Source organism: Bombus bifarius, unplaced genomic scaffold (genome assembly GCF_011952205.1).
Source record: "Bombus bifarius isolate JDL3187 unplaced genomic scaffold, Bbif_JDL3187 scf7180000009200, whole genome shotgun sequence".
Taxonomy (NCBI): Eukaryota; Metazoa; Arthropoda; class Insecta; order Hymenoptera; family Apidae; genus Bombus; species Bombus bifarius.
Genome location: NW_022884965.1, coordinates 4,494,853 through 4,515,698, shown reverse-complemented (window position 1 = coordinate 4,515,698; position 20,846 = coordinate 4,494,853). Strand labels below are relative to the sequence as shown.

Genomic DNA, 20,846 nt, shown 5'->3' with positions numbered 1-20,846 from the left:
ACAATTTATTTCGCGGCCGCGGATATTTCGGTGGCCAATAAAGTTTCCTCAATAATGATGATATCTGATAGGGATCCGATAATAGAAAGGCAGACTAGAAGTTAGGCAGCCGGCCCAGTTTTTCATGTAGCCGTAACAACGAGCGCGCGAACGCACGGGCTCACGCTGACAAATATTTTTCAAGGTAACCTAAGCTGAAATATACCACCTCGACTCCTCTGCATAGCCGATTTAATAATTCCCCCCTCTGGCTGCCAATTCCAAGTCCGCTCACTTGTTACATTAGAGTGACATAATGACTCGGTCGCACGCGAATCGCTCTGGACACTCTCGCGAACGCGTTACGCAAGCCGCGGTCGCGTGACGAAATAACACCGCGACCTCGGTTGCGTGGACTTAACTTTGCTGGAAATATAGGGTTGTTCCTTGGAAATGATTTTTTAATATTTGCAGTTAGAGTTTCAGGACTTTTAAGACTATTGTAACGTTTCTGGAGCAAATCTTAATTAATAACAGTGACAGATTAGATTGAGGTTAGGTTTCTGTTACACAAACAGTCTCTATGATATTAGAATAAAGAATATTTGGCTCCTTGGAAGATGCATTTTTAACCATGGACTTTTGCGATTTTTCAATTTTGAAGAGTACTGTAGCCATTTGTTTACTAATATTCAGCAAGTTTATATAATGATTTGTCGAAACTAGAACGTAGTTTCGATTCAAAGAAATTTCGAGAAACAAAGAAACCGAGAAGTTGGCCCGCCATTTCGCCTGTTGAAATATGAATATGTCATCCGAGAGATTCGAATGTCATATGCAGTTTCTGAACGTCCTGCAAATGCCAGGAATTGCATACGCGGTGTAACATGAATTCAGGAATAATGTACCATAGTTGGCATGAAAAACGAGCGAGGTGATCCTCGTTAACTACTATCTTGCACGTCAAAAACCTCGACTACAGCAACCATTATTTTAAAGTAACTTTGAATTAATAACGCGAGAGTTAAACATCTCGATAAGCAATAATTTGTTATTTTTAAACATAAATATTTTACTCAAATTTTCAAACTCTAAATCGAAAAATTCCAGTTCTCAAATTTTAATCCAAATTTCAAATTATCAAACTTTCAAATTTTCAAATTAAGGTCCAGGAAATTTCGAATTTCCAAAACCACGAATCCAAAAGTTCAAATTTTCAAGTTTGACGATCTAGATTTTTCGCAATAACTCTGTTGCGATCGAGGAGAAATTTTCCTCCCCTGGTAGAATTAAACGAACCGACATCCAACTAATTAAAATTTCCCCCAATTTTTTTCGACAGTATCCAAAATTGTCTCACCCTCGCATCATTTTATTTAAACGTAGTAGCTAAATATATTGTTGGTACATTGTTTACAATCTCCTTAGATCACTACAATATTTAAATCGCGCATCGCGTAACCAATCGGTGCCAAGATTTGTAAATTGGGAAATTTAGTAAGAGACGAGTTGTAGAAATTTAATACGAAATCACTCAAATTAACTCTCTGCATCTTGAAGAATACCGGTAGGAAAGGGTTTTAAATTAAATCCTGGTGCCGGATGCTACGACTATGGCTGGCGCCATATCAAAAGGCACAGTTGCTTCTCACGCCAAGTATGTAAGAAATGAGAACGACTACCTCGATCATGTCTATTCCTGAGTCCAAGTTTCCTACCCTGCTCAACTTCGTTTCATTTTATTTCACGTTCACCACCAAGAAAAAGTTACAAGTCGCGACAGTCTCATTTCGAGGTTAGTTGGCCATTTTTCAATCAAACCTGTTTACCCTCTCCTGTCAACTTCGTGCATACCACTTGAAACGTTCAGGAACGCTTGAAACGTTCTCGTGTTTGTATATCGTTCCAGGAAATGAGATGAGTTTCAAAGATGAAAGATTTAAGACGGTGTCTTGATATTTGAAAGTAAAATCGCGCCATTTGTAGGTCCCTTCCGTTTCTTTTCTTTCAATATGGAGGCCAACTGAATCAGAATGCCAGGTTAATTTAATTTAGATTTCTTTTTCAAATCTGGATTATCAATTAATAAAATTAATAATTGAAAATTACTAGCATCTATGTCTATGTGTTACACTCAAAAACATTGAAATGTACGGATGGTGCAATAAATACTACTGTACTGCCGCCAGTAGCGCTTTTTTTAATTGAACAGGTAAAATTTTTTAAAATGTGTTGTTCAATGGTTAATTCTTTGTTGTACAGTTTATTTGGAAAAACATTTCAGCAATTATTAATTTCAGTATCTTGTTAATCAAAAAATAAAAATTTTTAAATACAGAACAATTAAAAGATACAATTTTTGCAAACACGTCGTTTCAAGTCATTCGTCTTTGTACTTTTTATCTGGGAATGCTTTTTATTGTTGTAATTTCAATATCAGAATATGAAATACACATATAGTTGATGTAGAGTCATCTACTTGCAATTACGCCTGAACTACGATATTTTTGCAACTCCGCTATCCGCTACGTAGTGCCATCTTCTTGAAACGAATGTAAACACTTTCATAGACCATACGATGGTAAAAATAATATTACCATTGCAATTAAATATACACTCCAATTAAATTACTAATTTAATTTTATACTATTGATATTCGCCTGATGTTTTGCACAAAAAGCAATATTCGTCGTCTTTTTCTTTTTGTATGTAATTATAAAGATTAGATTTTTACACAAAATTAATTTTTAATGAAAAAATTAATTTACAGGAGAAAACAGTTTCCAAATTTTCTATGATGCTAGAATCTGTGACGACAATCAAGATTATAGCAAATAAAGTTGTTTACTTGTGGAAAAATACGCTTCTTGTATATAACTGTAGCAATAGTAACAATAATAATATGATAAACAAGTAGAGGGGCATGCTAAGATAAAATAAGACCACGTCAACTTGTTTTATATCTTATTTAAAATGTTGTACATCATTTTTATTTTTTTTTCTTTTATTTCCTCTTTATGATTTTACAATTTAAATTTAGAAATGCAACAAATGGACCAAATGAAAGTCCTTTAAAGGTGTCTGTTATAAATACATGTGATTACATTCGCACCTAACCATGATACGATTCCTATCTTTATCCACAAGATTTATTATACTTATCCACGTCAATTTGTCTGCATAATTCACCAGAATATTACATTTTCCCGCCTCCAAAATTCCAATTCAATTCCAACAGTCATCCCCCTTCAATCGATCTAAAATTAGATTCTGAATTTTAAATCAAGAGCTTTTAATTTTGAATCTTCTGGAATCCTTTATTCTGAAACTTTATAATTCCAACCAAAAACTGACCAAAAGAAATGAAATTCTCCTTCCAAGAAGAATGCTCTATACAATTTTTAAGAGCGCCGAAATGGTGGTTTTAAAATTCCTGGAATTTCCTACAACGAGATTTCAAAACCTAACCTAAGCTACAGCCAAAGAGAATTAAATTCTCTTTGCAAGGAATCCTCTATAGAATTCTATACGACGCCGAATCTAAAAAATTCTTTCAAACGAAATATCTGCTGCGTCAAATTTTCTACAATCCGTCTACACTAAAATTCGTAATCCTAACCTAAACCATAGTGAAGAATAATTAAGTTCCGCTTGCGAGGAATGCTCTATACATTTTTATAATACAAGTGGAATAGCGCGCGCGGGCTTTTTCAAATTTCAAATTTCGCATCCTAAGCTAAAAATTAAGTTCTAATTAATTTCTATCGCTCGAGAAGTCCTGTAAAATTAATACGTAGAACTACGGAAGACACCAAATCATTCTTCGTCTATCGTTTAGAAAATTAAAAACACACCACGATTTTTACCTGAGAAACGAATTATGCAACAGATTTTCAAACGTTTATAGTTGGCAGTGTACAATAATTTTTCCTTCTGTAAATAACACCGCTATACCCACGGAGTCTGGTGCAGCGGATACATAGATGTCGCCAATCTCGAGTGCTCATTTCATAACCGATACGTTTAATTATTCGTGATTGAATCGTTAAAGCTGTCGCTGAACGCAAAATGGTCGAGACTGTCAAAGGATATTAGAAACGATGATGGAAGACGTTCCTTCGCCGCATTTCCAGAATTGTGCGGCGTAGATTCGCGCATCTGGAATAAACGAAAATAATTTTAGACCGGCCTGTTACGTCGAAGGCCGTGGCAAACTCTCGAATCTCGCGGCAGATGTGTCTACAACCGCTATACACAATGCTAATTACAATATCACTATTTTCGTGTCGTCTCGAAGTCGAAAGCCAACACGTCTCGCTGTGATTTCAATTTACTTCCACCTGTTGTTTATCGTCAGAAAATCTTTTTCATTATTATTATTATTATTCTCGTAATACGTGGGTGTTTTGGGATTAAGTTGGAAATAGTTTGTCTTGGTAGCGAAGATTTGCCCGAACGAATATCGTCGTAAATTTTAGATCTGCGATCCACCGATTCTTCCAACCTTTCAGTTTCGAAACGAAAGTTTCTAGGTATTTAGGGTCGAAAATTGTATTTGCAAATTTCAAACTAGACATTTTTACGAGATCTCGAACTTTTAAATTTCTACTCGGAAACTTTCGCGATTTTTAAATTAAAGACATTTCGAATATTTCGAAATCTTCCGAATAGGAGAATTTCTCGATACTCGAAATCGATATCTGAAGCTTTCAGTTATCCCCTAACCTCGAAATGTCTAATTTCCAATATCATGTGTTGGCAACTAAGTGATTGCGGATCTTCTCATTAGGTGGTAATGACAAAATCCGCAATCACTTAGTTGCCAACCTAATACAAACTACATAAATTCTTCAAAAATTCAGTTGCTCGTAACGAGTTTAGCTTCTATCGAGTAGAAGCAAAGTTTTTATCGAATACGATAGCCTGAGTCTAATTGCATCTGTAAAACAAGGATTGTGGCTGCATTTGCCAGAACAACGGATGTATGAAACCAGTTCAAACACTGTTAAACATTGTTTCTGGTCAAACATTCGGTGTACACACGCGCCAGCCATTCAGAATCGAAATGACAACAGAGAAATTTCTTACAAATTCGCCAACTACAAGATGCATCTACACTTCAACAGATAATACGACGTTTTTAATAAATCTCATTGTTTCTGCCCATTAACAAACTCCTATATGAATGTTCTGACTTAACCCCAATAGAATGCAGTCGTTCGTTTATTTGCTTCTCTTTCTATTAGGAACACAAGAGTCTAGACTTTCTGTAAATCATCGTAACCTTCGAGCATCGGTGTATTTTTATTTCCAGCGTTCTAATTATACTGTGAGAATGTGGTCACGCGATTTGCCAGAATTCTCTCGTTTCTCCACTATTCTTCAAAATTCCTTCTATCTTCCCTTTGTTTCTTTTTTCCGACGTTGTTTCTCATTCAACTTAACGTTGATCGAATTTAATCATCGATTAAACGCACCAGTGACAACAGAAACGAATCTGGAAATGCTGGAGCACGAGGTCTCTGTGATTTCTGTCGTCTGAAAATTTCTATCCTTCGTCCTACTTTTTCCCCTTTTTTTATCTTTTATTTCGCGCGATCGACGCAACATCGATCGAATCGAATCATCGATCGAAATGAAATTGAAACTCGCCAGTGACGACAAAAACAAGGACGAACGTAGACACTCGCAGGAACGAGGTCCCCGTTGTCTGAAAATTTTTATCCTTCGTCCTTTTTTCCCCCCTTTTTTTATCTTTTATTTCGCGCGATCAACGCAACATCGATCGAATCGAATCATCGATCGAAATGAAATTGAAACGAGTCAGTGACGACAAAGACAAGGACGAACGTAGACACTCGCAGGAACGAGGTCCCCGTTGTCTGAAAATTTTTATCCTTCGTCCTTTTTTCCCCCCTTTTTTTATCTTTTATTTCGCGCGATCAACGCAACATCGATCGAATCGAATCATCGATCGAAATGAAATTGAAACGAGTCAGTGACGACAAAGACAAGGACGAACGTAGACACTCGGAGGAACGAGGTCCCCGTTGTCTGAAAATTTTTATCCTTCGTCCTTTTTCCCCCCTTTTTTTATCTTTTATTTCGCGCGATCAACGCAACATCGATCGAATCGAATCATCGATCGAAATGAAATTGAAACGAGTCAGTGACGACAAAGACAAGGACGAACGTAGAGACTCGGAGGAACGAGGTCCCAGTGAAGTTGAAGTTTCGAAAATAATCGCGATAATTCGGGAATTGGCGGTATTCAGAGACGAAAAAGACGAGGATCTGGACGTTGATGTTTCTATAAAACACTGGCAGCCGCTTTAAAAACGCTGTTAACGTCGATCCGCAACGGCCACCGTCACGTTTGTAGTATTTTTACACCAGCCTCGAGAATACTCTAGAAACCTTGGAAAATTTCGAATGACGAAACGACACGCGGCAATGACCTAATAAGGGCGAGGATAGATACAACCAGTTCTTTGTTAAATAACAAATATATATTATATATATTATTTAATTACAAAATACAAAATAAATACATAATATATATATTTATATACATGGTACATACAAAGTATAAATTTTCTTTAATCTAAACCTGTTGATATCGCGTTGATTCACTTTCCTAAGAGGATCTTGCGGGTGGCACCGATACTTTGGCCAGATTGGGTGGCACCTTTGTTGGAACCGGCCTGCAGACCGATCATCGTCTCACCGGCGCGCAATTGTTCCTCCGTGAACTCGCGTTTGCATTCCTCAGCAGGTTTAGGTCCCAGGTATGGTCCTTTCCATTCTGGATGCTTGTACGTCTGTGGGGAAGATTTTATTTGCAATTTAGCGAAACTTTTCGTGGAATAATCAAAGGATGAAAGTAACGTGGAAACCGATTATCGAGGTCAAGCTAAAATATTGTATTTCGTTACAGAAGTTAGACACTGGGACGATTGGAAATTAGAGATTGTAGGTGGCATGGAATTAAACTAAATAATTCATTCGATTGCATAATTAGGCTACGCGCCTATTCAATACCACTGATCCGGTTTTTTCATTAAACTTACCGTACGGCCAAGAGCAAAGAGGGTCGTCACCACCTGTGCGATGTCTTTCTTCTCCCACAAGTCGACCGTTTGGAACACGTCAACGTCGTTCACGCCGTACTCTTTCAAAGCTTTCTGGAACCTGATAGTAAGAAGCTGATAGTTTCATCTCGTTTTATTGATACAGTTCAAACTGCAGATATTTATACAAATTAGTACTTTTGTCAATATCATTCAAAAGAAAGAGGAACTTACAGCAGAGGCAAAATGTTTTGTCTATTAAATATCGCAAACAGCATCATACTTTGGATATTTTATCAATTTTCCTGCGTATGTGTTCTTGCATCTTCAAAGATTCAAACTTATTCTAGGTTCACTTTTAGGTGATTTGCAAAATAGACTTACGAGTTGATATTTTCCATCATTTTGAATTGACCACCGCTGCTATTGATCTTGGCGACGGATCCAGGGGAGATCTTGTTCATCAGATGGCACAACACCTGTCCATCCTTGAGGACATCTTCGAAGGCTTCACCTGGTGGGAATTTCTTGCCCAAAATCGACTCGATCCATTCTTGGGCCTCTTTTTCCTGCTCTGGGTTACGCTTTGCAGCGATCTGCAACGAGACAATCGGGTGAAATCACTGTTTTCGCGAACTATCGTTAAACAAGTACAGAGTTAAAAAATAAATCATCTTCGAACTGGGAATTTCCCCTAAAATACATCGGCTGTATAATTCCCGAAATGTTCCGATAAATACCGCGAGAATATCTTTCTCGAAACTTATACAGATCACTGACGAACCATCCACGTGAAATCCTTCGAAATTTCGCGGAAAAAGAATTTTCTGGAGAACACTTGTCAAATGCAAAGAACGAGCAATTTTAAACATCGAAACCCATGAATCTTCCCATCTGTGGTCACCGATATCGATTACGAGATTCACAAAGCTCCAAAGCTCAGCGCAACCCTTTGAAACGCAGAAGCTCGCACGAGACAAATTCATAGGCTTGCGTGAAACGATTTTACACATTTGCATCGCACGAATTAAAGAATTTGTCTCGTACGAGTCGGAAGATTTACAAGACACGCAAGGATTGTTGGAAAGGGTAGCAGGGACGAGCGGAATATTCACGATGGATGGATTCACAGCAGAGTTGGCAGGATGCGACTGAGCGAAATAAAGTTGCAACGATCTCGCACAAGGCAAAATGTTTCCGGATTCTTCACGAAACGAACGTACGATGCACGAAAATCCTCGAGCTCATACCTTGGCGCGCACTTGTCGTTCGAGAGCCATCCTCGTGCTTTGCGGTGCTTGTCGAAGAGGACTGAAATGCTTGGTCCTAGAGCCGATCCCTCTTATAGTGGACGGAGATGGCGGGAACACGGCCCACGCTTTGGAGGAAACTGTCCAACACCTCGGCTGCAGACCTCGTGTGTTTCGAAAATGACGACGCCACGTACGTGTCCATGTATCTATGTTTACCAGTGTAGGAGTACGTGCTTTCCGCAGTTTTCGACGATCTAATATTAGCGGCTTATTCACTCGGACGTAGAATTTCCAAAATCGCCACTGCCAAGCTGCGACTCCACGATACACGCGATAGTTGTTCCACGTGCGACAGCATTGGAAAAATCATGCGTTCGAGTTAGGTAAATTTGATCCAGTAACTTGTATATAGTCGTTGTATTACAGTGGAGTAGGTGAGGTCGCAGCAAGTGATCACGCGCTGGAAGCTGCAAGAGGCAGAAGATTAGGATGGTTTTGCAACTTGTGCAAGTGCAGATGGGATTACCTACTCGTTTGTGTACTTGGTCGTGAATCGGAGTTTCTATAAATTGTAGTCCTTTTCGTGGTTTCATATTTGCTGATTCGTCGCGAATTTTGGAATTTCCGTAGAGTAGATTTCGAGATTTGCACGACGCAAATTCAGGCATTTGTATCACGTAGGCGATTAAAGGTGGTTTAGCAACTTGGGAAAGAGCTTTAGGAATTTGGAGATAGGTGAACTGTATGCTTGTGTACCTGCTTCTGAATTGGAATAAATTATAAATAACTTTGAAATTGAGCATTGGGTGAACTGAAATAAATTGTAGCTTTTTAGTAGTCTAACTTTCAAGATTGGTGTGTCATAAATTCTGAAATTATGCATACTGTACGATATCAGAAAGTGTTATAATAATTAACCAAACATAATATAACTAATTTGTCGAAAGTGCTGAAATTTTGTTGCTTGTAAAATTCTCCACTAGATCGTAATAATGTTTCTCTTATTGCTGATGTATTTTATTTGCTCCATTTCGGTGGAAGCGCACTGTGGACTGCGGTGGGTGGTGATGGATTGAGAGGCTGACTAATTCTAGACAGTTCTCCTTCCGCTTTCTTGGTCGTATTACTTATTCACTGTGTTGCTTCCTTTCCACGATTTTAATAGCTACTCTTATTAAACTTAGCTACTTGATACTATAATAAATAAGTAACTACATATGAAACATAGTAGGTAGATTATAGTTGCCAATAGATGCAAATTTTGTAAATAAATCTAAACTTAAATTAATTTCTAATAAAGATACTATACAGAATTTCAATTCCAAATTAAATTAAAAAACTGTTACATACCGCAAATGAAAATTTCAATATAGAATTAAATTAAAGTTGAAGCCGAGCTTTATTTTCGTTAATGTTGCGCTGGAAAGTAAAAGATTTAAGACTTTATCATCTTTCATTTCGATAATAAAAGCCGCAATTATTTCAAATTTCCTATTAACTGATTTATAAACTTGTCATTTTAACGAAAAATACGATCTTTACTTCGTTCCATATTCTGTTCCTCGACTTTCGTCTATAAGTCGCCATATTGTTACTCAAACGCACTCCTTCGCTGCATTCTACGCTCCAAATATTCGAGAAAAAACGGGAAAAAGGAAATTCGATTGCGCAAAGAGTATCAGAGGTTTTTTCTTTAAATAACCAGCCGTCATATGGGTCGAGTTATTATTACGTTGATCCACTTTTTGAATTCACGTGAAGAGCCAACAGATTGAGGATGAAAGCCCGCCAAAAGACGGGCAATTTAAAAATTCTTATTTAAGATGGCGCTCTTATAAAAGAATTATTTAAAATTCAAACCTAAAAAGAAATCCATTCTTTTTAAAAAAAAAATAACAAACATAGTGTAAGTATGTAAATAGAAACAAACTACGTCATTTATCTCAAACTAACATAATTACAGAATGTTTTTATATTTTATGTATTTTTTAAATCATCATTTGAAATTTGAAATTATTATCTCAATAAAAGAAATATATATATATCTTGAAATACGTGTGAATGAATGCACAAAATTTAATGTAGCCAGTATCTGTAGTTTTCAAGAAAAAAAAATCACGAGACATTGCCATTTCTAGTCTAAGCTTAAATATATTCCTAAAGCTGTTTCCTATGGGGATTTTTATTCGCGATAACGGAGAATTGCGTAATCAACGTAACTCTTATTCCAACGATATGGAAGATTCTTCACTGGCGAAATCGCTGGCTACTGACTCAGATTTAAATATAATCGCGGCATCTTGCGTATTTCCATTTCCCCTCTTCGTTGTCAACGAGCAAAATTTTCGTCGAAATCTGATAATTTCGGTTATTTCGAACACGTGATCAAATCGAAAATCATTATCGTTCCTAACGACCATTTTGTAACTTGAGTGGCCGTGCCATAATTGTCGACACCTAATCCCACTTTAATTTGAGCGCGTTTTACGATTTAAACGCGGAATCATCCGGGATTAAATCCCCACGCGTCTCATGATTAATTATTGTTTTCATGAGAATCCGCGTGCGCAGGTGGTATTCAAGGTATTCTATTATTACTATCTTTTAATTGACTTATTCAATGTTACAAGAAATTCAGAATGTTATTACACAGTTAAAGGATTTGGAAATTTTATATATAGGAAATTTATTAAATTACATTTTAAAGAAATTTACTATTATTTTATTCTAAAAATTCATACAAAAGAACAAAACTAATAATCGATATTTTATCACGTAGAAATATATTCTCATCTAACTACTTTAGCTTACATGAAAACAATGAATAATGCAATAATTAAGTACTTTTTTGACAGAATTTTGTAAAGTAAGTTGTTAATAATACTTGAAATGCTTTAAAGTTCATATTATAGTTTCATTATTCTGTAATTCTGTATTGGAAATTAGAAAGTCTTTAGTAAACAATTAGAGGAAATAAACAAAGTCATGAAAAATTTAAAAAAATGCTTTTAGCGTAATTCTACAATATTTTAAACTAAGTTACGTTATAATACAAAAACAGGTCCTTAGCAAATTAAAAATTAAGTTTAAAAAATCCCTGCAGACTGTACAGATGGTGGCGCCCTCTCATGAATCAGAAAAATTATTCCCCCATAATCTGCCGCTTTTCGAGAACTTATTAAACCTGGAGGAAAGCGGAAAGAAATTTTGAAGGCGTAGGTTGTTTTTCAATTATTTGCCAAATTCGTTTCACTTGTTCGTCGTTCTTTTTTCTCTTTTCATACTTTGATTCACATCAAGCCATAGAACATTGCAGTTTGAAACGTTCCAAGTGCAACTGTGTTGTGATGCAAAAATGCACTCAATTCTGACGGAAAAGTTCTAATTCAGCTTTTCGATATTCATCTTCTTTATCTTTTTACCGATTGTTTTATGAAATTTACCATTTTGTTAACAATGTTACGATACTTAGAAAAATAACACGATTAATTGCGACTTAAGTAGAGTTGTAATTAGGTACGCTTTTTCAGGTTATGTTTTTGTTTTCTAGTTGCACTAGTTTGACAGAAAAGCCGGAGTGTTTATTGAAAAAGCATTGTCTTTTTATTTCTGTGTATAAAAATAAGTAATTTTATGTACAAGGGACATAAATAAACTTTCTTATGTAATAAAATATTGTATATTTTGATAGCAATTTGTGTGACTTTGCTGTAGAATAAAGTTTGATAAAGTTTCATTTAAATTCTTTTGTTTATTGTAAACCGTACAACAATATTTGTATGAGTGAAACGTTTGTTGATTTCAATCAGTAGGATTATCACCAAAGAAACATGGCACAAAGGTTTCCTGTACCAAATACAGGAAATAATGGCCCTCCACCACAAAGGTATGCTGCATCATCTGTACCTCCTAATTTACGGCAGTATTCTAGCCCAAATTTTCCTGTAAGTATGTAAGAATTAAGATAACTGAATTAACTGGAACAGTAAGGAACTTCTAAGTTAATTTTTATATAGATGCAGCAGAGATCCGGATTTACTCCTCCTCCACAAATGGCTAATGCAGGTCCCGGACCAGCCAGTATAATAAGAGCCAATCAACCATATTCGAACATGCGTCAAGGGCCTATGCCGACTCCACCTGTTGGAAAAAGGAGCGCAGATCAACGTATTCCTATGTCACAACAGAAACCGTAAGTACACTAACACTGCATGCTTTTATTTAATTTTGCATCCATATTTTGTATTACTTTGCTCATTAACTCATTGCATTATACAATGTATTAACTAATTGTTTTTGTTGGAATAAACTAGCTTTTAGTATCTATGATTTTGCACATTTCAAAAAGCAATATGTCAATTAATTTTTTATCAATTTGGTTACTTGATTATTAAATTATTAATTTATTTGTCATCGTCAAAATGTTAAAAAGAAACCATTCACTGAATTCACCAGGAACTTCACTGCATTTCATAAGCTTAAAAATTGGTTTATTGATTTTTGAATCTATGATTTTTACACAAACTCATATAGGTATTTTTGGAACAGTGATTTTTCACATTCCACGTCCAAGAAGAAGAAAAAGCTAGCAGACAAGATATTGCCACAAAAAGTGCGCGATTTAGTGCCTGAATCTCAGGCTTATATGGACTTACTTGCATTTGAGAGGAAATTAGACGCGACCATAATGAGAAAGCGACTTGATATACAAGAAGCACTGAAACGCCCAATGAAACAGAAAAGAAAATTGCGAATATTTATTTCAAATACGTTCTACCCGGCGAAAGAGGCTGGCGAGGGTGAAGAAGGTTCAGTTGCATCCTGGGAACTTAGAGTCGAGGGACGACTGTTAGACGATACGAAAAATGATCCTAATAAAGTAAAAATCAGTTTATTCTTAGAAAAGAAAACAATAGATCATCTGAAAACAAAGGATAATTCATTTATATTACAACGATTTTTAGGTAAAAAGGAAATTCTCTTCTTTTTTTAAAAGTCTAGTTATAGAATTGGATAAAGATCTATATGGGCCTGACAATCACTTGGTTGAATGGCACCGTACATTGACAACACAAGAAACTGATGGTTTCCAAGTGAAAAGACCTGGAGATAAAAATGTTCGATGCACTATTCTCTTGCTTCTCGACTATCAACCCTTACAGGTAACATTTCTTTTAAATAAAAGGGATGTACTAAAATTTGTAAAATTAAAAATGCTTAACATTCTAATTGCTCTGACTACTTTAATTTAAGTTAATTAAATTTTCCCAGTTTGACATCCTCTGGTTCTTATACATTCTTATTAATGAATAAAATAAATGTAAGCTAAGTTAGAATTTAACAGAAATTTTTTGGTTGCAGTTTAAGCTAGATCCTAGATTAGCCCGACTTCTAGGTGTACATACCCAAACGCGACCTGTTATCATCTCTGCTCTTTGGCAGTACATAAAGACACACAAGCTTCAAGACAGTCATGAGAGGGAATTCATAAACTGTGATAAATATCTCGAACAAATATTTGCCTGCTCAAGGATGAAATTCGCGGAAATACCACAGCGTTTAAATCCGCTGCTCCATCCTCCAGACCCGATCGTGATCAATCACGTTATTAGCGTCGAAGGTACCTATCAATAATAATTAGAGTGCGGATTTGTATGCATCTATAGGAAACTTGAAAGTGTGAAATTGCACAGAATGCACATAGTGTGAGAAAATGTATAATATATCCAAAGTATGGTGCTTTCTATAATACTTGGTAGGCAAAACAATTTTCTGCCGAGCCTGTATTTTGTAATTATATTCTCAAAAATATGAGTTTGCAAAAGGATCCTCCAATAATAATTAAGAAGTGCACACCATATTCCAAGATTTGCAAAAACAAAAAATAACCATTTGTTCTATCACGTTCTAAATTAGGTACAGAAACGAAACAGACTGCGTGTTACGACATAGACGTGGAAGTTGACGATACATTAAAAACACAGATGAACAACTTCCTGTTATCGACTGCAAGTCAACAAGAAATCCAGAGCCTCGACAATAAAATCCATGAAACGGTCGAAACGATCAACCAGTTAAAAACGAACCGAGAGTTCTTCTTGAGTTTCGCTAAAGATCCTCAGCAGTTCATCAACAAATGGATTATCTCGCAAACGAGGGATTTGAAGACCATGATAGACGTTGTTGGCAACCCAGAAGAAGAACGCAGAGCAGAATTCTATTATCAACCGTGGGCGCAGGAAGCAGTGTGTAGATATTTCTACACGAAGGTTCAACAGAAACGCGCAGAATTGGAACAGGCGCTCGGTATAAGAAATTCATAAGTATAATCGAAGAGGCTTCGCTACAGTGTACGAAGTAATTATATCGAACAAAAGAAATTATTAAATAAGTTATTAATAAAGTATTTGTTTAGACAAAATTTCTTATTTATTAAATTCGTATTACAAAATATGAAACTGATAATATCACTTCAGTTAATTATTTCAATTTTATCTTAATCAAAAGCTGAATATTTTAGAACAATGAATAAAGTAATTATAGCAGACAAAGTAAAAGATTGATTAACATATATCTTATCTCATAATGATCATTGCTTAAAATCTTTGTTAGTAATTTATTCCAATTAAGCGATGAGATGTTGAAGGATTTGAAAACAGATATGTGAATTTATTCCCATCCTCCATAGATTGTCCTTTTAACATAATTACTTCGCATACTGTATGTAAAGTATTTATATAAATTTTTCTCTTCCAATTGCAAAATCGATCGATTAACGTGTCTTACGCTTCATTCACAATGCAGTGTCGCTGTGACATTATAGTACGAGTGACATATTTTTACGAATAAGAAATGATGTATAGTAATCATAGAGGAATCTCATGGATAACAAATTTATTTAGTACGAATACGTATATCGATCTCGTATATCTTTATTCAAGCTAGTTTTTCAGAAGTCTTTTCTATGAGGATGTGTATCGCAATCAGCTACCACACACTATAAATGCGAGAAACTTCTGTATAATATAACGAATAAACCTTTGATATAACTCGCTGAAACCATTTTAAACTGAATTCCATATTGATGAATAAATATTTTCAGTACAATAATGTAATTACTGCAGTTAAGATTTCATTTCTTTTCTTGATTTTTTTTAATTTTTAATGAAAGGTTAAAAAGATATTAACTATTCTTTCGCACCTCACTACAAAAAAGAATTAGTCTTTTTAGTGTAACCTGCGCTTATAATTGTGAAGTAATAAATTTCCAATTTATTAATATTGAATACTGTAATTAGTTCATTGGGTGAAAGAAAAGGAAAGAAGCGAGCCATAAATTTTTCTGTTATCCAATTCTTATTTTGTTTGTGCAAGTAAATACAATCTCTTACATAATCAGTACATGTTGATGCAAAATATGGTTTCCTCGTGGAAACGGCAATATCGCCAATTTAAAACGTAAGGAACAAGAGTCCTAAATTTCTTATTCTTTAGCTATTTTTTTTTTTTTCATCGCGGAAGTTTCAATTTTATTTCGTCAGTGTAAAAGTGCTTTCCCCTCTTACTTAAGAGTATTATGGATTAATTTGATTCAGTATTACAATATTAACATTCCAAGACATTCACACGAGGATGAGAAATTCCAGTGCCATTTTACGGATATAAATTTTCGTCTTTCATCGTGTTTTCTTCTTTTTCTTCGAGACATTAATGTATTCCACGCATTTCTTGCAAAAAACGACTCACCGAGAAAATAACGTTGAAATCGCATCATACCAATTACACACGAGTTCCCTACGCCTTTCTTTTTTTAAAGACACGAAGCCGGAACGATACATATATATTACGAAACATTCTTCACATGCCAACGAGCATTACACGCAAAGCACTTGATCCACGTTTTTATTTTATAACGCAGGACGAAAGAACAAAGGAGCCGGTTTCTACAGCGACATTGTTTTCTGGTGATAAAATTTAAAAACTTCATAATCTTCTTGTATTTTTTCCTCTTCTCCGTTTTACGTGCCGATTCGATGAACATAATTCTATCGAAGGTCGCATACCGTTGTACAACACTAAATCACAAGTGCACCAATTGATTGTATCGTTTCTAGTACAATAAACTCTGATTGGATTCTGACGTCTTCGTTCGACATAAAAATCAATCGCTAAAATGTGTGTCATATAGTCATATGACTCCACTTGATCAAAAGTGAACGAACACGTCACGATTGCACCGTTTTATTATGAGATCAAGGTTTATTGTATAGTACTTTTGTTTTTTACTTCCCTAATCTTAATTACACATTCACATATATTTTGTCGTATAAAGTTTTAAATATATATAATTGAGTGACAAGACCTTTTTTTCTCCTTTAATTACACGTTATTCACCTAAATGGAAGTATATTTTTTTTGTTTGAAGGATGGGTGAGTAGAAAGATATTCTAAACACATTTCTCTATGCCCTCAGATCAAGTCTACAAAGATCACATTTTTGCCAAAAAACAAATGGCAGTTGTGAATCTCTGTACACTCAAATATATCTCGTAAAATGATAGTGATTTACTAAGTCTTTGCTTGGATAAAATCATTCTTGTTTCTCCACGTTTTCTTCTTTTTTTCTGTTCTTTGAATGGGGATTAATAGCACTAGAAATATGGCGTACGAGGTAGCCACAAAGTTCTTCTAGCCATTTCTTTCCTTTTTCTTTCACACGAATATATATTTTTAAGTAATCACATCATATAGGTATTGCTTTTTATGTTTTTGTCCAGCATAAACAGAAAACTTTTTGGTTCCCCGTTCAACATCCGATACTGTGTATTCGATCTTCAATAATATATCCATCTTATCCATCCTGTTTTGCCACTTACTGTGATTTCTGTACGCATCTATATTATAATATATGGTGTCTAAGAGGAAGGTAAATTCCACTTGTGCAGTCTTTTTTTTTTCATTTTTGGTTTTAAGTAATTAATGCGAGATACATCGGTGCAAGAGATCCTTTGGGTTATCCGGAAGTTTGCGTTAAATTCACTCCCTTCCTCTTTTACAGTAACTGTGGATACATTTTACACAATAGCTCGTATGTTAAATGACTGTCGGTAAATCGTATAAATGTCACCTATGATTGCACTCTGTTGCGACGGTGAATTATTTTTTTTTCTTTTTTCATAACACAAACGCTAATTTGTACTACATATAGATATACACGAATAATTCTACGCATTTACAATTATTTTATCCAAACGAGGCCGTCAGAACAGAGGACTTGTACATTCGTTCCATTTGTTCTTTCTTTTTCGAGACAAATACGCGAATTGATCTATTAAAGATTCATTAAAGATGATCGACCGATCATTTAAACGAGTATAACACATCTATAAATAGAAATTTAAAATCTTGAAAATTAACAACATGATTATATAAGTAACAAAGTAATTTAAAAAAATCATCTCTACATCGTCGTTACAATATAAAGAATTTAATATCTTTCTAAATGTAGGAATGTTTTTATGGTTTTCCCTTCATTTTTTTCCTTTTTTTTATTAACGACTTAACAAGAACTTTGAAAAATTTCAATCAACAATTATCCAAAAGAAAAGAGGAGGAAAATGACAAACTTACGGCAGAGTTAATTTCTGCTTCACGATAATTTTCAATACTGATTCGGTACTGGAGCAACGATAGGTGTCATTTCCACGTTTTAATTATTACTATGCCAGTGATAATATCATCTGAAACATACACGCTTTTATTATATTATCAAACAAATTCCATCATTTTTTTTTTCGTTTCTTTCTTTTTTTCCCCTTTAAATTCATACAAGCATTCGATGCGAAATTTTGCATATCTGCCCCCTTAAAGTATCTTCTACAATAAATAAAAAAAAGTTTGTATTAATTTGCTACAACATAAAAAATATTAATCGTTTCAAACCCAATCATATCCTCAGTTGTGACAATTCAATGAACTTAGGATATGCATAGAAATTATTTCATATAGTTACAGTGTTTTGGAAGTATCTTTGTTAGTTAATTATCCCCTAATAACATAAATATTACTACGAACAATGGAGTATAGAATGCATACAAAACTAGAGTGTAGAAGAACAAACGTTTTCTACTATACATCACACTGGATGGATCGTACAGCAAGGCAGTTCCGTGTACTGTGAGATTTATTACTTGATATGCGATGCGCACATAAATAACTAACAAAGTTAGCCGTTGTACTGAGATAAGTCAGATACTAATGCTTACGATTTCAATATGAAATAATATACGCTAGAATAAAAATGTGCAGAGTCATTTGATGGATTAGATTTTTTTTCATTTTCTTTTCCCCATTATGTTCGATCCAAGTATAATGATAAATTGGCATTTAAGTCACGTATGCGCGCGACTCATTTAAGGCTTGAATATGTCTTTGACTCGTCCCAAAATCTGAGCAAATTTGTTCATGCTTCAAAAAAGTCCTTGCAAACACGTAAGTGTTAAGAAGAACATGGAAGTTCTTCAAAGTGTTTTAGCTTTTTCAAGTAAATCGTTAATGAATTTCTGAAACATATAAATAAAGAGATGAACTTCCGTTAGTGACAAGGCCCCAGTTTATCAATCAAATTATTCCTCTAGAACCATAGGTACACTATAATCGAGCTTATTAATTCATTAAAAATACTAGATATTATTTTCAGGTATATATTAGTCACAAAGTATTAAATTTTAGGAGAAAGAATATTGTTACAACAAATAATTGCAAATTTATCAAGACAAACTTAGGAGCTGCACTTACATTTACATCATGTGGTGGTTTCTTTGTATCAACCAGTAACTCCTATAACAACAAAATAAAACAATAGCAATAATTAATGTATATCAGCTTTGATAACAACCATATAATCTAATGTACAAATACATACCTGCAAAAATCTTCGTCTATGATCATCACTGTCCATATCAAGAAGTTCATCTATATCTATTTCAACTTCCCGATTTTTACCATTTTCATTCTGTCAATGAACGAAAATTGATAAATAATTTATATCTATGTAATAACTTCTAGTTACAAAGAGATTAATTTTAAACTTACAACTGATTCATATAGTTTTTCTAGCTCATCAAAGAGCCACATTTCAACTGCAAGTCTTTTACGGATAAGAGACATCTGATGAGAGCCATACTTGGCTGTTAAGAATTTTTCCCTGCGTTCCTTTACCTCACCCTTTTCACTGAAAGCTACATGCAGATTCGCACGTGCAGGACTGCGTTCTGCTGTAAGTACTCCACCTCCTTCCATTATAAACTACTGAATAATTAGAAAAAGAAAAATTAAAAAATATATAAAAAATTGTGCAATAAAAAATTGTATGAAGAAAGAAAATAAAAAATGCAAGATACATTTGTTAGTATAGTATTCTTAAAGAATTTATTTAAACATTGTATTATGTATGATATATGTGTTTAATGGGACATGTTAATAAAACAGTTAGAATAATAGAGGAAAGGATAAAAAACAAGAAAAAGAAATAGTATATAGAAAATACACAAATTTTTAATATTGTATATAGCATAGAATATGCTTATACAAAAAATAATTGCATAAAATATTAGTATATAATAAGTTTCAATCTATATTTATATTATTATGCGGAAAAAAATTTATAAAAAAAATGAATAAAAGCTAAATAGAAATTTTGTTTTTTTATTTCTTAATACAATTTTTTTCTTTCTTTTATAGAAAAATTATAACTTATAACTAAGGTGTACCGGTTAGAGGAAGGATCATACGATAATAATGTACGGTAAAAGTAAAAAAGAAATGTGGGAACGAAATTCTTTCTTCACGGAGTCACATCCGTTCCCACAGACTTAATTATGTGCGCGATTTATTTGATAAAAAGTAGCCGCGTGATCGATCATTGACAAACCGAATCGAATTAATCGGAGCGAATAATTATAGCGCCCAAACCAAGTCGTAAATCATAAGCATACAAAAATTTATTTCTCTTTAACTATATGCGTTTACGCACATGTTGGCTGCGTTTTGCATGCTACAATAAACAATAGGCTTATTATCTGAAGTTATTGAATGCAAATGCAGCCTCGATGAGACGCGACGCTTTGATTACACAAACAGCTCGAGAGCATCGAAATAAAACTACTAAGAATACTTTGATAAAACTGTGAGCCGGCGAATTAAAATGAAAGAAAAAAAAAAGGTGCCGACACTCTTGTAAATAAAGCGACATTAGTGGATTCGTACTTTGCATTTTAATAAATGATCACCGACTCATGTCAGCATAAGTATAAACAAAGATCAAGTCAATTATCTACCTAGGACTCAATAAAATTAATAGAGAAACGAGAGAGAAAGAAATATTGTTAGCGCGCCTTCGTATGATCACTTGATATTACTTACACTCACTGCTCCTATTTCAGAACGTACACTATTCGAGCCGTAATACAGTATCGTAATGCCAGAATCCATACGAATAATAAACTTTCCTGAAGTTCCTCGACTATGATAAAACTTACACTAA

General features: G+C 34.5%; 4 protein-coding genes across 8 annotated transcripts; 1 reads left to right on the top strand and 3 right to left on the bottom strand.

Annotated features, from left to right (window-relative positions):
- Positions 1-6,469: 6,469 nt before the first annotated feature.
- LOC117214172 (muscle-specific protein 20) lies at positions 6,470-8,493 on the bottom strand. The gene is made up of 4 exons (XM_033460029.1): positions 8,300-8,493; positions 7,434-7,645; positions 7,050-7,170; positions 6,470-6,800 (listed from the first exon to the last, which is right to left on the bottom strand). The coding sequence occupies exons 1-4, from the start codon at positions 8,327-8,329 to the stop codon at positions 6,609-6,611; spliced, it is 555 nt and encodes a 184-aa protein (XP_033315920.1). The 5' UTR covers positions 8,330-8,493; the 3' UTR covers positions 6,470-6,608.
- Positions 8,494-8,544: 51 nt separating this feature from the next.
- LOC117214173 lies at positions 8,545-9,565 on the bottom strand. Its single transcript, XM_033460030.1, has 2 exons — positions 8,833-9,565; positions 8,545-8,769 (listed from the first exon to the last, which is right to left on the bottom strand). Exons 1-2 carry the CDS (start codon positions 9,103-9,105, stop codon positions 8,575-8,577), a joined length of 468 nt encoding a protein of 155 aa, XP_033315921.1. The 5' UTR covers positions 9,106-9,565; the 3' UTR covers positions 8,545-8,574.
- Positions 9,566-11,405: 1,840 nt separating this feature from the next.
- On the top strand, positions 11,406-15,357 carry LOC117214171 (brahma-associated protein of 60 kDa). 4 transcript variants are annotated; one of them, XM_033460028.1, is made up of 7 exons: positions 11,406-11,517; positions 12,115-12,246; positions 12,319-12,494; positions 12,851-13,181; positions 13,267-13,464; positions 13,664-13,922; positions 14,219-15,357. In XM_033460028.1, the coding sequence occupies exons 2-7, from the start codon at positions 12,133-12,135 to the stop codon at positions 14,623-14,625; spliced, it is 1,485 nt and encodes a 494-aa protein (XP_033315919.1). In that variant the 5' UTR covers positions 11,406-11,517; positions 12,115-12,132; the 3' UTR covers positions 14,626-15,357. The 4 variants fall into 4 exon arrangements, with proteins under 4 accessions (XP_033315919.1, XP_033315915.1, XP_033315916.1 ...); XM_033460024.1 differs by having other exon boundaries at positions 12,836-13,181; XM_033460025.1 differs by having other exon boundaries at positions 11,419-11,517; positions 12,112-12,246; positions 12,836-13,181.
- A 282-nt stretch (positions 15,358-15,639) lies between these two features.
- Positions 15,640-20,828, bottom strand: LOC117214174 (protein phosphatase 1 regulatory subunit 14B). 2 transcript variants are annotated; one of them, XM_033460032.1, is made up of 5 exons: positions 20,726-20,828; positions 19,397-19,612; positions 19,227-19,316; positions 19,100-19,141; positions 15,640-18,042 (listed from the first exon to the last, which is right to left on the bottom strand). In XM_033460032.1, exons 2-5 carry the CDS (start codon positions 19,601-19,603, stop codon positions 18,022-18,024), a joined length of 360 nt encoding a protein of 119 aa, XP_033315923.1. In that variant the 5' UTR covers positions 19,604-19,612; positions 20,726-20,828; the 3' UTR covers positions 15,640-18,021. The 2 variants fall into 2 exon arrangements, with proteins under 2 accessions (XP_033315923.1, XP_033315922.1); XM_033460031.1 differs by having other exon boundaries at positions 15,797-18,864.
- Positions 20,829-20,846: the final 18 nt, after the last annotated feature.